The sequence below is a fragment of the Myiozetetes cayanensis genome, unplaced genomic scaffold (genome assembly GCF_022539395.1).
Source record: "Myiozetetes cayanensis isolate MyiCay16 unplaced genomic scaffold, myiCay2020 scf52, whole genome shotgun sequence".
NCBI classification, from domain to species: domain Eukaryota; kingdom Metazoa; phylum Chordata; class Aves; order Passeriformes; family Tyrannidae; genus Myiozetetes; species Myiozetetes cayanensis.
Genome location: NW_026087765.1, coordinates 215,309 through 229,337, shown reverse-complemented (window position 1 = coordinate 229,337; position 14,029 = coordinate 215,309). Strand labels below are relative to the sequence as shown.

Genomic DNA, 14,029 nt, shown 5'->3' with positions numbered 1-14,029 from the left:
CTGTGGCAGGGCGCTGACACTTACCCTGGATCCAGACGAAGCCGTAGAGAAAGTAGAAGCGGCCGCCAGTGTTGGGGCCAGGCCGCCAGTACGCCCGCCGGATCTCATTGGTCTTCTCTGTGAAGCTGGAGTTCTGCCGGATCTTGTACATGACGTGGGGGGGCAGTGAGCCATCCCTGTTGGTCTGGAAGATGACACCTGCAGGCAGCAGGAGAGGCAGGGAGTCCACCAAGGGACAGCCACATCGGCCAGCCCACAGGGATGGGGAGGGGTTCAGCATGTCCCAACCAAGGACACCATATGGGCTGCCATGGATTAGGAGGGCGGCATGGCCCTGGGATATGAGACCCCCACAAGATGCTCAAGGGCATGTGGACAGCAGGCAGTGGCATTGGGAAAGCCAGGACAGTAGCAGGGTGCTGCATCCAGCAGTGCTTGGCCTGGGGCAGAGGATGGGCACTGTGAGATGTTCAGCCTGTTCACCCACCCAATGCATGCATCAGGGGAGCCACGTCCCAAAGCCAATGGCTCCTGGGCACAGTTGGAGGAGTACATGGTTTCAGGGACCCCTGTAAAGGGGCTGGTTCCCAGGGACATACTGGCAAAGACCGTGACGTTGTCCTGGTAGGCCTGGTTCAGTGTGTAGTTGACAATGCTCTCCTCATCTGGGAAGCCTTTGAAGACGTCCACGCTGACCTAATGGGAGGGGAATCAGAATCTCTAAGACTAGATCACCAAGTCCAACCAGTAACCCAAGCACTGCCAAGCCCAGTACTAAACCATGTCCCCCAGTGCCAAATTCACATATTTTTTGAACACTTTCTGTCGTGGTCAAGGCGGGGAGGCGACATGGGTTTCAGGATACCAGCAGCTTTTTTATTGCAACAGTACAGCTACCTTTATACAGTTCTGGGGTGACACATGTACACACAGCATTGGTTTACCACTTCATAACAACTCATGATTGGACATACAGCCACATGTCCTAACACAATAGGCTGACATCCTAACAGGAAACCCACTGTGTCACAGTCCCCACTGTCCGTGGTTAACCCTCTGCCAGGTGTAAGAAGTTCCATCTTCAGTATCTCAGTTTACTGAGAGCCCAGAACCAGCTGGGCTCCCCAACAACTTTCAGGGATAGTACCGCTGCCCTGGGCAGCCTGTTCCAATGCCTGACTACCCTTCAAGTGAAGAAATTTTCCCTAATATCCAAAGTAAACCTGCCCTGGCACAGCATGAGGCTGTTTCCTCTTGTTCTGTCATTTGTTACCTGCAAGAAGAGACCAACTCCCACCAGGCTACACCCTCCTTCCAGGTAATTGTAGAGAGCTATGAAGTTCTCTCTGAACCTCCTTTTCTCCATGCTGAGCTGCCCCAGCTCCCTCAGCTGCTCCCCATCAGACTTGTGCTCCAGACCCTTCCCTGACTCTGTTGTCCTTCCCTGGACGCACTCCAGCAGGCCAGTGAGATCCCAAGGCCAAAGATGGGTTTAGCACACAGACCCTGCACACAGTAAGCCACCCCACAGCTCCTGAACAGTGTATGGGCACCTCCACCATTGACATGTACCCCAAACCTCCTGACATCTCAAAAGTCACCATCTCTCCCATGCCCCCATGGGCTCTGTCCCATGCCCTTAAGGTCTGAGTGGATCTGACCCTTTTCATCCCACAGAGCCTAGTTGTGGGTGGTTCTACACTCACCTTGGCCATGAAGCGGACCCAGCCGCAGGCAGCATTGTCAATGGTGTCCAGCTGCTGGAGCAGGATGCTGGCATTGGGTAGGGAGAAGTTGCCGTTGAGGAAGTTGTGTAGAACATCGCTGTCAGAGACGTTCAGGATCTCTGGGTGCTTGTGGAGGTCAGCGGTGAACTGAGACAGACATGGGAGGGAGAAGCTGGGCTGTGCCCTGCCTCTCAGGTCACTGTCCTCCCCACGGACACAGGCAGGACCCAAAGCTCATGCTGGGGATGGGGCACAGCATACACCCTATGCAGGGATCCAGACTAGTCTCTATAAGAGTAAGGTGGGTACCAGGAAGCACCCCATGAAGAAGTTACAGGGTACCTGGGGGCAGGATACCCCCTTCTCCCCTGGCAGGGCAGTAAATCCCAGGCAGGCTTGGTCCCCACCACACTGTCCTACCTGCTGGAGCCAGTGGATACGCCTCTGCAGCCTGCCCTCTTCCAGGTAAGCTCGGATCTCAGGGGAGATGTTCAGCCATGCCTTGGCATAGTGGGTGACATTTCCCACGAAGGCGAAGGTCTCATTGGCCTGTGGGTTGGGGGAAGGTCACGCAGCGGGCAGAGGTGGGAGCGTCCTGCTCTCTGGGTTGGCTAGTGGCCATAGAGGTACCTGCCCACCTCCCACAGGCACTGCTTCCCCAGCAAGGGCCAGAGCTGCCTGTCTGCCAGTCAGCCTCTTCCCTGCCACTCAGCCCATCTGCAAAGGAGGACTGGTGGGACAGGAAGGATGGGGGTCCCTCACCTTCAGGATGACCTTGTCCACTTCAGTGCCCATGGGTGCATACAGGATTTTGGGGTTGCTGGTCATAAGATGCACAAGGAGGCCCAGGTTCCGCTGCTCCTTGCTGGTGAAGCCCAGTGAGCTCATGTTGCCCTGCTTCAGCGCCTCAGGCTCGATGGTCCTGCAAAGGGGGCTCAAGCTGTCCACTGCTACAGCCCCAGCACCTCTTGCTGCAGGCAGCCCCCACCCCTGCCCATGAGGGGACTTCACACCTGTTCCTGTGCCTGCACAGTGCTGCCTAACCCAGGAAGCATCCCTGGCTGCAGTACAAGGATGCAATACAGCATCCATGCTGCCTGTTCAGCAAGCAGTGACACCCCTGCCCAGACCAGGGAGCACCCAGAGCCATCCCCCAGCATTCCTACCGGTTGTTGCCACAGAGGATGGGCTGTAGCCCGGCCCAGAGCTGCACAAATGCCGAGAATTGCCCCTGGGGGTTGTCACTGCCAGTTGGGCCCCCCTCAGCACCCTCCTCCTCCTCTGCCGTGGCGTTGCCAGCCGTGGCATTGGTGCCAGCCCAGCTGGTGCTGTTGGTAGTGGGTGGTGGGGCCTTGCTGGAACAGGCTCCCCTGGGCAACAGCTTAGCCAGTGCTGAGAGGATGTCCATGTCCCGGAGAATCTTCTCCATCTCCACCAGGTCTTCAAGGAGGGCACGGAGGCGGTGCTGAGCAGCTGTGCTGTTTACCTCGTCCAGCTTCAGCTGCAAGGACGAGGGGACAAGGAGTTACCCACTGTTGGGGAACAGGGTCCAGTAGGAGGAAAACAATGGAGACCCCAAGCAGTGGCAACTCCACTTTCTTGGTTAAAAGGTTGGAGCTGTGCCCAGTTAGGGCCCCAGACTCATTGCTGTGCACCCGTGGCTATCAGGCAGTGGGAGTGGTGATAAATGCTGGCAGGGATGTGTTGAGGGACACAAGATGTCACCCAAGACACCTCTGTGACTGTAAAGGATGCATCTAATCTCACTGGGTGGGATTAGAAGAGGAACCTCAGAAACAGCCATGAGTTGTGCCACTAAGGGCATTGCCAGTCCCTGGGAGAGAAGCCTGCAGGGACACCTTGAAGGACGCTGGAGACACTGAGCCCCACCCAACAGGCACCAAGTGGGTGCTAGAGGGGGAATCATCTGGAGTCCTACGATGGAGCCGGCTGGTGAGTGCTCATGTCATGGAAAGGGGTGACCAGGAGAGGCCAGGTCATGTAACAGAGTCCCCTGCCCAACACATCCCCAGCTGAGCAGAAACCCTGCCCAGGACTCAATCCCGCCCCCAGGTCACCCCACCTTCCCAGCTCCTCACCCTGCTGACGATCTTGGGGGTGTCCATCTGCTCCTGGAGCTCGGTGGCCAGCTGGGCAAAGCGCTCGCGGCGGGAGGCCTGGCTGCCATTGCAGGCCAGTGCCCGGTACACCGCCAGCAGCGGCTGCTGCCCGGGGGCCACACGCAAGAGGCGGCGCAGCCCTCCCGGGCTCTGCTCACACGTCAGCTGCTCCAGCACTGGCCCAGTGAAGAGGACACCCTACAGGGTAGGAAGTTGTGGGGACAGTGCTGCAGTGCCTGCCCTGGCAGAGCAGCCCAGGTTCCCCCACGAAGTGCTCACCTCCATCTCGGTGACAAAGGCCTGGGGGCTGTCGGAGGCGGTGGGTGCCAAGGTGGCGCTGGCGAGGCCCAGCGCCTGGGAGAGCATGTGCAGCAGTGCCGGCCGGCGTGGGGCTGCCACGGGGTCCCGCAGCGCCCTGTGAACCAGCCCTTCCCGCAGGCTCCTCCAGCCACTGGGGAGGCTCTTCTGCAAGAGGAAGAACAGGGATGGCTGGTGGGGTGAGGGCTCCCTAAGTCCCCAAGCATACGTGAACAGCCCCACAGCACCCACGGTCTCTGTGGGGAGGGGAAGAAAAAGGATGTGCAGACGCCAAGAGCAGGGGTCCCCTGCATCCCAGCCGCAAGGAGGGAACAATCTCCCCTTGCTCCCTCCACAGCCAGTGCCCAGGTAGTGCCATCCCCCACTGCAGTGGTAAACCCAGGCACAGGCACTGGTGTGCCTCATAGCACTGAGGGAACTGGTGACAGCACCGGGATGAACCCCAGGTATCCCTGCAGCTGCTCTGCCCCCGACAAGGTCCCATCACAGCCTCTCTACTGGGACAGACACGCCCAGATCTCCCTGTGGTGGGATGTGGATGGGACAAGAGGATGGGCTCTGCCCTACCACGTTCCCTGCATGCAGCACTACCACTCACCTCCAGCCATGTCACCTTCTCGCCGGGGCCAAACCCATCCCACAGGTCTCGCTCATGGGTTTCATCAGGTACCAAAGGAAAGGAACCAAAAAACAGGCGGTACACCTGCACCAGAATGGGAGTGGGGCTGCTAGGTACGCTGGGAGCAGAGGCACCCACTTGCCCAGCAAGGCCCTGGCATGGGGTAGCAGGGAAGGATAATCCCAGCTGGGTGCCTACAGGCCTCCGCCTCATGGGTCTGATTGTCGGGGCTCAGTCTGGGCCAGGATATGGCCATTCATGGGGCAGCACAGACTTCTGCAAAGCCTGGCAGTCACCCACCTCCTGCAGGTCAATGCTGGAGCCCAAGAGCAGCTCGGCTGTGCTGTTGGGGAGGGACATGTTCTGCATCAGGAAGCGCTGCAGCTCACCCCGGTCCTTGGCCGCCCATGCCAGTGTGAAACCGGACCCTGGAAAGGAGTAGGGTGGGGGGTCAGAGCAGCCCACAAGCATCAGGGACACAGTGTGGCACCACAGTTGGCCCTGCCCGACAGTGATGCAGGACAGTGGCAGGGCACTGCCACATACTATTACATTGGTGGATGCCAGGCAAATTGGCACCTCTGTCCCTGCCCGCACAGGCAGCGGGGGCAGGCAGGGCACAGCCCACCTGTTTGCCTGCTGAAGTGGGTCTCCATGGAGCTGGGTTCAGAGCTGCTGAGGACCTCTAGGTGCCGGCGCAGTGACTCCAGCTCCTCCTCCAGCCCCGGGTGCCGTGGGTCAAAGAGGCTGCTTTGCTCTACTGCCTCGCTGAGGTGCTCCAGGAGCTGTGTCACCCTGTGAGAGCCCAGAACCACCCTGGCTTTAGGGACAGAGGGGTGGGGACACCTTCCCCAGAGCTCGAGGGGAGGATGAGCCCCTCAGGGGCAGGGGGCAGCAGTGCTGCCTGAAATGGGGCACCACTGCCCTCGCCTGCACACTGAATCCAGAGTGCTAGAGCACAGTGGAGTGCCAATGCCTGGAGGTGTCCACAGGGGCCACCTCCATCCTCCTCCCAGCAGAGCACTCAGGAACCAACAGTGGAATGGGCTGAGGTGTTCCCTTCACCCCAAGGACATGGTGGTCTGCACCCAAGCACTTTCAGGGACACCAGCTTGTGCCTCATCCCCAGGGCTGCAGTGTCAACATGGGAAGGGGCAGGCTGTGTGCAAGAGCATGTGGTAGTGTGCAGGGTGGGACAGGAAGCACGTGGCAAGGGCAGGACTCACGTGGAGTTGGAGTACTGCAGGAAGCCAAACTCATCACGCTGGCCATCAGGGCACAGGGACTGCATGACGGGCAGGATCCCGGCCGAGGTGAGCGGGGCCGCCGTGTAGAAAGCTGGAGCCACCGAGAGCGCAGGGTCCAGGGAAGGTGTGAGTGGGGGGAGGAGAGGCAGGGAGGGAAAGGGGACCACCAGAGAAAAGACACTCAGTTCAGAGAAGCATGCGCCAGGGTCTGCGAGTCCACAAGAGGCTGGCGGCCATGGTCAGAAGTCAGTAGCTTTTCCACCAGGGCTGTCCTGGCTGGTTGCCCCATGGGGCTGCAGGCATGCTGCAACCCTCTTTCTCCCACCCAGTCTGCCCTGGCTGATGAGTCCCTCGACCCCTAGGACAATGCCAACTTCTGCCATTTGCCCCCAGGATGGCCACCAACCTCCTCCGGGCTCCCGGCCCCTCCTGTTAGTAACCTCAGAGGCACTGGCAGATCTCCAGAGGAAGAGGAGGAAGAATACGACAGGGAAAATAGAGTTGTCACCTGCAGCTCCCACAGCCCCCAGCGTCCCCCCAGTCCGGCTGCCCTGACGTGTGCTGGCTGGAGGTGGGTGGAAATGGAGACACGCGGGGGAAGGTGGAAGAAACAAGGAGCAACAAGGGGCTGGCAAACCTTCCCCCCTCCACTGGCATTGAGCCACTGACCCTACTGGGACCTTCCCATGTCCTTCCCTGGGGCAGAGCAAGCCCAGAACAGCCCTGCCCAATGAGGGGACCAGAGGTCATCACCAGGCAGTGCCGGGCAGGGACCCCGCTCTCACCACCCCAGCCGGTGGCCCTGTGGTTAGAGGCAGGTCAGTGCTGTTAGCACAGTCACGATGGGCAGGGGCTGGTGAAGATGGGCTTCTGGCAGGGACAAGGGATGGCCCAGGGCATGGACAGGACCAGCATGGGATGGGTCAGCAGCCTGCTGGGGTAGTGGGACCCACGCTGGCGGCCATGCCACAGTTTGGTGACAAAGTCAGTGCATGGGTGGTATCTTGCAGGCCTACAGGCTCCTAGTAGCACCACATCCCAGCTTGTCCCAGCCATAAGGGGCCAAGACAGGGACTTGGTGGTGGTGCTGGGGTGGGAGCCACACCAAGCCCTTTGGTGATCTGGCAAGACTAGGTGTTCACATGGGTGACAGCACCCAGCAAGGAGGTGAGAAGAAGGGCTAGGACAAGCCTCCACCTGGCCTGAAGAGCCCTCTGCAGCCCAGGAGGCTGAGGACATGGCCACCAGTGGCACCAGCACCTGGGGAACCCAGCACCATCAACACAGGGGGGACACCACCACGCCTGGTCAGCCCCCCAGGAGGAGCAGGCAGGGGCCATGTGCTGCCCAAGCTCATCTTCACCAGCTGCAGAGGAAGGCAAGAGGGTTACAGAGGTGTGAATTAGGCCAGAGTGAGTTGATCTAAATCAGGCTCTTTCTCCCCAGACTACGAGGCCAGCAAGGCAAGGGAAGTGGGGAGGCACCCACCCACCCCACCAACTTACAGACTGGAGCATGCAGTAGAGGCATGAAGGGCAGGCGGGCAGGGGAGATGGTGGGAAAGAAAAAGAAAACATGAGCAAAAAAGAATGAAAAACCAAACCAAAAACCACAAAACACAGAGCACACGTCAGCGCCGGGACAGGAACCCGGGCAGTGCCTGCTGCAGCCAGACCACACTCGCAGCTGGGCTCTCCCTCGCCGGGACACACTGAAACACAGGCTTGAACCATCATTATGTGGGGTCACCTCCAGTGCCAGCATCTCCCCTGGCCCTGTTGTGCCACTTGTGCCAGGGCACTCACCAAGGTAGGCATCCCAAGGGCCCTGGAGAGCTCCGCTCTGCCACCTCCTCCCAGCAGCACAGCCTGCGGGCACTGGAGTCCAGTGCCCTGGCCAGAACTCTGGCTAGACTTTTCCAGGAGTCCCCACATCCAGTCTCATCAGTGTGTCACCTCGATGTGACACAGGCCAGGCCCCAGAGCTCCCCAGGCACAGGGCTTCTTGTGGGACATTTTCCCCACTGCTGGAGAGTCCTTCCCAGAGCAACTCTGGCTGCTCCTCAAATACCTGGGGGGACCCTGGCTGTCCCAGCACCGTCCAGGTCACCTTTCCTCCCACAAAACTTTCCTGCCAATGGCAGCCACTGGCTGGCTGGTGCTGCCACCCCCAGGGGAGCCCCCCAAGCCTCTCTGGGTCCTCCCTCCACCCCCAGGTTGTCACCAGGGGACTGGAGCACCTCCCCAGAGCCTCAGGGCACCCTCAAGTGTAGGAGTACCCCAGGCACTGCCTCACTGGCACTCACCTTCCTTCACAGGAATGGTCGGCTTCTTCTGCCGCAGCCCCAGGAGGATGAAGAAGAGCACCAGGGGGATGAAGATCTCAAAGGCCAGCACCCACTGGGGATGACAGAGAGCAGAGGGATCATGACACTTAGGGACAGAACTCAGCTACCAGGGAGGAAGGCGGGTAGGACAGGGGTCCCCGTACCCTGGTGCAGTGTGGCACTGTGCCCACGTATTGCAGATGGCTGGTGGCACTGTCACAGCTCAGCCAGAGACAGACAGGTTCCTGGGCACCCTACGATCTCCTGCCTGCAACCTGCCTGCTCCATCCTGCCCGGGGCTCCGCAGGACATGGGAAGGTGCACAGTGGGGACGGATCCCTCCTCCAGCAGTGCAAACAGGGTGCTGGGGCTCGAGCCCAGCCTCCACGGGCCACCACAGCTGGGGCTGCCTACGGAGATGACCCCTGAACAGCCTGTGCCCTCACAGACTGGAGCTGCCTGGCATTTCATATCTCCCTGCCACTTGTGCCACCCCTGAGTCCCACCAGGTCCCATACATGAGTCCTATAGCAGGGGGCAGACCTATAGTTCAGCCAGGCCCTGGCACCAGCTCCAGGTGCAAGTGGGGTGCTCTGGCACCCTCATAAAAAGCTCCAGTTGCACAGGATTTATACTGGCAGCATACGGTAAATCACAGCAGATCCCCAAGAATCCCTGGCCACAGTGGCTCAGGAAGCCCAGACTGGGCTCTGTGCCCAGAGGCCCTGGGGATGGGCATCAGAGCCTCCAGCCAGCAGGAGTGGGCACCCGGCATGCTGCCAGTGCAGCTGCTGCCACTTTGCACCAGGAGTGCCTGGACACGTCACGGCCCCGCTGCCCAGTGTGGGGGAATTACTGCAGGTGGGGAAGCTGAGAAATAGTGGGAGGTGAGCCAACTTCAGCTTGCTCCAGGGCTGGAAAGACCCAAGGCAGGTGCTGAGACCCTGAAACCTGCTGCCACTGCGGGTAGGGCAAGGCAGGGCCCAGCTCCACTGCCATGAAGGTGCTCCCTATAGCACCCACACCTCCACCAGGCTCCCACCAGTAACCCACTGCCAAGGGGCAAGCCAGTGAGGTGAGCAGAGTGGGCTTTAACGTGGCAGGAGCTGCCTGGAAGGATGGAGCTGGCAACATGTGACAGGCTCAGGCCCTTCTGCCTCCAGTGCCACCTCCTTGCTGGTTCACCCAGGAGCTGCCAGCATTCTGTCAAGAAAGTCAGAGTAGCCCCAAACAGTGGTGAGCAGAGGGACACCCACACCTGGGTCCCTGCTGGCACACAACAACAGTGCTGCTGCTGTGGGATGAGCATGATGTCCACCCCATGCTGCCCTCACCACCCCAGAGCTCCTGATTTTGGGGAGGCAGAGACAAGAGGAAGAAGGGCTGGAAGGGATGGAGAATGCCCCAGGAACAGTGCCAGGGGATCCCCATCTTTCTGATACCACTAGTCCCAGGGACAGCCCCTGGCATCACTGTTCCCGTAGGAGGTGGGGTAGCAGGGGACCCACACTGCTGTCCTGTGGTCCCTGCTCTGTCCTCCCAGCTGCCTGCCCCCACCCCCTGCCTGTTTACCAGGCACACAATGGGGCCTCTGTGCCCATGCACCAGGGGAACCATCCACCCACACCCACACTGGGCTGTACCAGGCTCCCATGAGGACTGTCCTTGGTGGCAGCAGCAGGAACCTGCTTGTTGTTACTTATTTTTTTGATGGGGGTCATTGACCTTTTGCTCATCCCCATCTCCTCCTGCACTGCCACATACACCAGTGCCAGGGCAGGCTGTCCCCCACCTTTAGCACCCAGAGTGACAAGGCAAAGACGTGGCAGAAGAAAGGTACTCCCCAGCCAGCACTTCTGGGACTGATCATGCCCCCCTGGTCCCCAGGGCTGCCCCAATGGGGCTTCCCAAGGGTGGCAAGGCCAGGGCTGCCCACAGTGGGGTAGAGGCACCAGCACACAGCAGGGCCCCAAGGAAGCCTCAGCCCCCCAGAGAGGCACACAGCAGGGACACTCAGCACCAGCACAGCCTGGGGACCGTGGGGTCCCTGCCCACAGGGGCAGGAGCCTGGGGGACATTTTGGGATTGTGTGAGGAAACAAGGACGTGGGGAGAGGCCAGGATGCAGGTGGCTGGGAAGAAAATGCTTCCCAGCAGGTAGGGTTAGGGAGATGACAAAGGCCAGTACCTGTCAGTAGCTGGCCATGCCCTGCACCAGCCAATGTACCTTGTCCTCCCATCCATCCCCTGGCATAGGTGCAGGACCCAGGGTGAGACATTGGTCCCAGGGGCCCTTGTGCCCAGGTGAGAGTGGCCATGGGCAACTCCTGGGTGGTGCATTCACCCCATCCACCTCCCCTGGTACATGTTCATCTCAGTCTGCTTGGATGTGAGCAGGATGAGGCCATGGGTGCTGTCTGGGTTTGCACAAGTGCTGGGTGTCCACCTGACACCCTAGGGATGGTAGGATAACCTGTGCCTGCTGGGCCCCATTTTCAGCCCTGCCCCTGGCAGGGAGGAAGAGCTGGGTGGGTGCCACAGCATGGTACTGGCCCCTAGTTGGGGAACACGTCTCTCCCTGAGCACCAGGACAGCAGCTGAACACCCACACCCATCTGCCACGTTGTCAGATGGGAGCGAGGGGCCACAAGGAGGCTGAGGAGGAGGCAGTGGTGCCCGTCAGGATACACAGCTCCCACACAGCCAGGTCCAAAGGGCAGACAAGCACCACAGGACAGGGGGAGAACAAACAGCCCGGCCTTACACAGCGGTACCACTGTGCCCACCCTCCAGCCAGCACCAGGGCAGCTGAAATATGTGCTGGAGCCAGGGTCAGCATGGACATGGGTGCTGGGTCATGGAAAACTGCACAACTCCACCAGTGCCCCCAGAATGTGGCAGCACTCATATCCCACTGGCCCCGTGGGCAATCTTTGTGGGGACAGCCAGGTCAGGCAGAGACAGCTTCCCGCATCCATCACTGACACCCAAAAGTACGCTCAATTCCTTCTGCTCACTTCCAGCAATGCCTGAAGCCACGGCAGAGGGGCAGCCAGGGGCTGGGCGGCCCCACCCTAAGACCCTCAAGCTGGCAACTCCAGCGACGTCCCTGGACCCCAAACCTGCCATGCCAGCCTCCCTCTCCTGTAGCCTGGCACCTGCAAGGGGGTTTATCAGCCCCGACACAGGTGAAGCAGCACCACACACAGCCTGGGGCAAGCTCAGCATCCAAAAGCCCCACACATACCCACCAGAGGACAGAGGTCTGCCAGGGCAGAATCTGCCTGCACATCTCCCAGGAGGAAGGAGATGCTGCTTGCTCCCTGCCAGCCTCTCTGTGCATGCCAGTGCTGCTTGTAGTGCCGGTCTCCAGGAACCCCAAGGGATGGGGCTCAGCTCCTGAAGGATCTAGCTTTTCCAACAGCATTTTAAGGCTGGCAGAAGAAATATCTTAAACTTTTTGATGGCTCCAGACTTTAATCACCATTAAACATCCACTTTTGCCCACAGCCAGGAAGCAGACATGGTCCCTGGGAGATGAGCACTGGAAGGGGGCGTCTGCCAGGCCCCCTGGCCAGGCAGAACCGTGAGGCTATGACAAGCTCCCTAATTCCACAGGGGACCTGACCATGGACACCCACTGACGGTCACCACCCAGCTGTGGACCCAAAAGGTCACCTGCCCCATAGAGACAAACAAGGGCAGGCCCAGGGGCTGCCAACTCCTCTCCTGCCAAGGCCTGGAAGCTCTCACCTCTCACCCCTTTGGTCACCGCCACTTGTGTCTGTCACTCCTGTCCCACTAGCCCGACTGCAACATGGGCACATCCCCACCCCTCACATCATGCTGGTGGCCCTGGGAGCCAGGGGTCCTGCCTTGGAGAGGCTGGAGGAGGAGGAAATCCCTGCTGGGGTTTGCCAACACCTCTCCCGAGATGGGAGCCCAGGGAATATCCACCACGGTTCTCCCTACCACATCAGCCAGGCACCATTGTGCTGGGCTGAGGGGGACACATGGCACTGGGACATGGCCACGCTCCAGCAGGTACAAGATGCTTGGCCCAAGCACAGCATTGTGCCAGCAGCCACACTGAAGAGGAAGGTGCTTCTGCAACAGGTGTCGCCCATCTGCCCAGCCAGCAGGGACTCACAGGGATGACACGCCCCTGTCAAACCTGCATTTCCCCTCCCCGAATCCACCCCGAACAGTGAAGAGGCAAAGGGCACCCAGAGCGGGGCAGGGCACAACCGATTCCTGCTGCAGGATCTGGCACCAGCCCTCTCCCAGCCCCAGAAGTTGGCAGTGCCACAGGCACAGTGTATACTGTCCCCCAGGGATGCTGTGCCCCAGCAGAGGCACTGGTACAGCCCTCCAGCACCCCAGCTTTCAGCCTTTCTTCTTCTGGAGGCATAAATATCCTCCCCCACCCTATCGCCCCATCCACCAGCTCTGCTACCAACAACCAGGGAAAGGGACAGATCTGCCAGGCCAGTTCCTCTGTGTGAAGGGAGCTTTCTGGCTCTGGGCCAAGGAGCAGAAGGCACAGACCCTGACCAGGCCAGAGCAGCCACACTGCTGCCCGACTCTCCCTCCACCTCCACACTACAGTCCATGCCACAAGGAGCCCCTCCAATGTGCTGCAGCACTGAAGCAGCACCCAGAGCCTCAGCTCCCGCTCACCATTCCTCCAAAGAGCCCCCTCCCACCAAGGCCTCCCCAGGGCTGAGCAAACCCAGCAGCAGACCTGGCAGCACACTTCTAGCACTGGGAGCTCCAGCTGTGGCTGCCTGCCCATCTCAACTGCATGAGCACAGAGAGCAGGCAGAGGATAGGTACATGAACATCCTGAACTGTGCAAACAAAGTCAGTCCCAAAACCACGTCTGCACCTTGCTGCAATCCTGCTCCTGAACAGCTCCTGGTGCTGGGACAGTGGGGACTCTCCTGGCCATCAGCACTCACAGGCAGTGCAGGGAACTGCCCCAGCTTTCAAAATCCAGCCCAGAGCCCTCAGCCAAACACGGGGTCTCTGCTTCCCATGCCAGCCCACAGCACCACGGCTGCTGCTCTGCATGCTGCCGGGAGAGAAGCACGTGGTGGCGAGGCACCGACCCCTCGGCAGCACCAGGCTGCGCCAGCGGGCAGCTGCTGGCACGCAACACGTTCCCTCTGTGAGGCTGGAAGAAGTCCAGTGACTCCCAACTCCACACTGCTGGGGTGAACCCCCAGCAAGAGAGGAGGCTCATGCATTCCCCTTCCCTGCTCCAACACCCCAGCCACTGGAATTTACCCCAGCAGGATACAGAGCTGGTTTCTCTCAGCGAAACATCCTTCTCTGGCCAGTGTCAGGGCAGAGTTGCGCTGGGGAACCTGCTGCCGAGCGCCAGGCACAGCCACCACCAAGCTCTGGCACAGGGCCTGGCTCTGCCTTGGCCACCCAGCGCCGGTAGCTTGGCTCAGGGATGCTGGGAGAGGGCACAGCTCCCCCAGGAACGAGCAGGATGAGGGCCTCTGCACAGACCGGGGACACCAGGTGACTCTGGGACTTGCATGCAGCAGAAGAAAAGGAAGGAGGTGACATGCTCAGGAAACGGTTGTCCTAGGGGCTGCACCAAATCCATCCATGAGCACCCACAGCACTGGGGCCAGCTCTCACTCTGGTACACAGCTGATC

At 60.1% G+C, this 14,029-nt stretch overlaps 1 protein-coding gene across 4 annotated transcripts in view; it reads right to left on the bottom strand.

Moving 5' to 3' along the window:
* ABCA2 (ATP binding cassette subfamily A member 2) overlaps positions 1 to 14,029 on the bottom strand; it is a 34,528-nt gene that overhangs the window by 19,023 nt on the left and 1,476 nt on the right. For 3 of the 4 annotated variants that reach the window (XM_050334290.1, XM_050334292.1, XM_050334291.1), the window contains exons 2-14: positions 8,337 to 8,430; positions 6,011 to 6,122; positions 5,413 to 5,579; positions 5,085 to 5,212; positions 4,764 to 4,868; positions 4,127 to 4,312; positions 3,827 to 4,045; positions 2,894 to 3,228; positions 2,490 to 2,649; positions 2,148 to 2,276; positions 1,707 to 1,874; positions 600 to 696; positions 25 to 198 (exon numbers count right to left, since the gene is read on the bottom strand). In XM_050334290.1, coding sequence (XP_050190247.1) covers positions 25 to 198; positions 600 to 696; positions 1,707 to 1,874; positions 2,148 to 2,276; positions 2,490 to 2,649; positions 2,894 to 3,228; positions 3,827 to 4,045; positions 4,127 to 4,312; positions 4,764 to 4,868; positions 5,085 to 5,212; positions 5,413 to 5,579; positions 6,011 to 6,122; positions 8,337 to 8,430 — 2,074 coding nt within the window. Of the gene's footprint in view, positions 1 to 24; positions 199 to 599; positions 697 to 1,706; positions 1,875 to 2,147; positions 2,277 to 2,489; positions 2,650 to 2,893; positions 3,229 to 3,826; positions 4,046 to 4,126; positions 4,313 to 4,763; positions 4,869 to 5,084; positions 5,213 to 5,412; positions 5,580 to 6,010; positions 6,123 to 7,536; positions 7,811 to 8,336; positions 8,431 to 14,029 lie in introns of those variants that run through there. The other variant, XM_050334293.1, reaches the window with a different exon arrangement.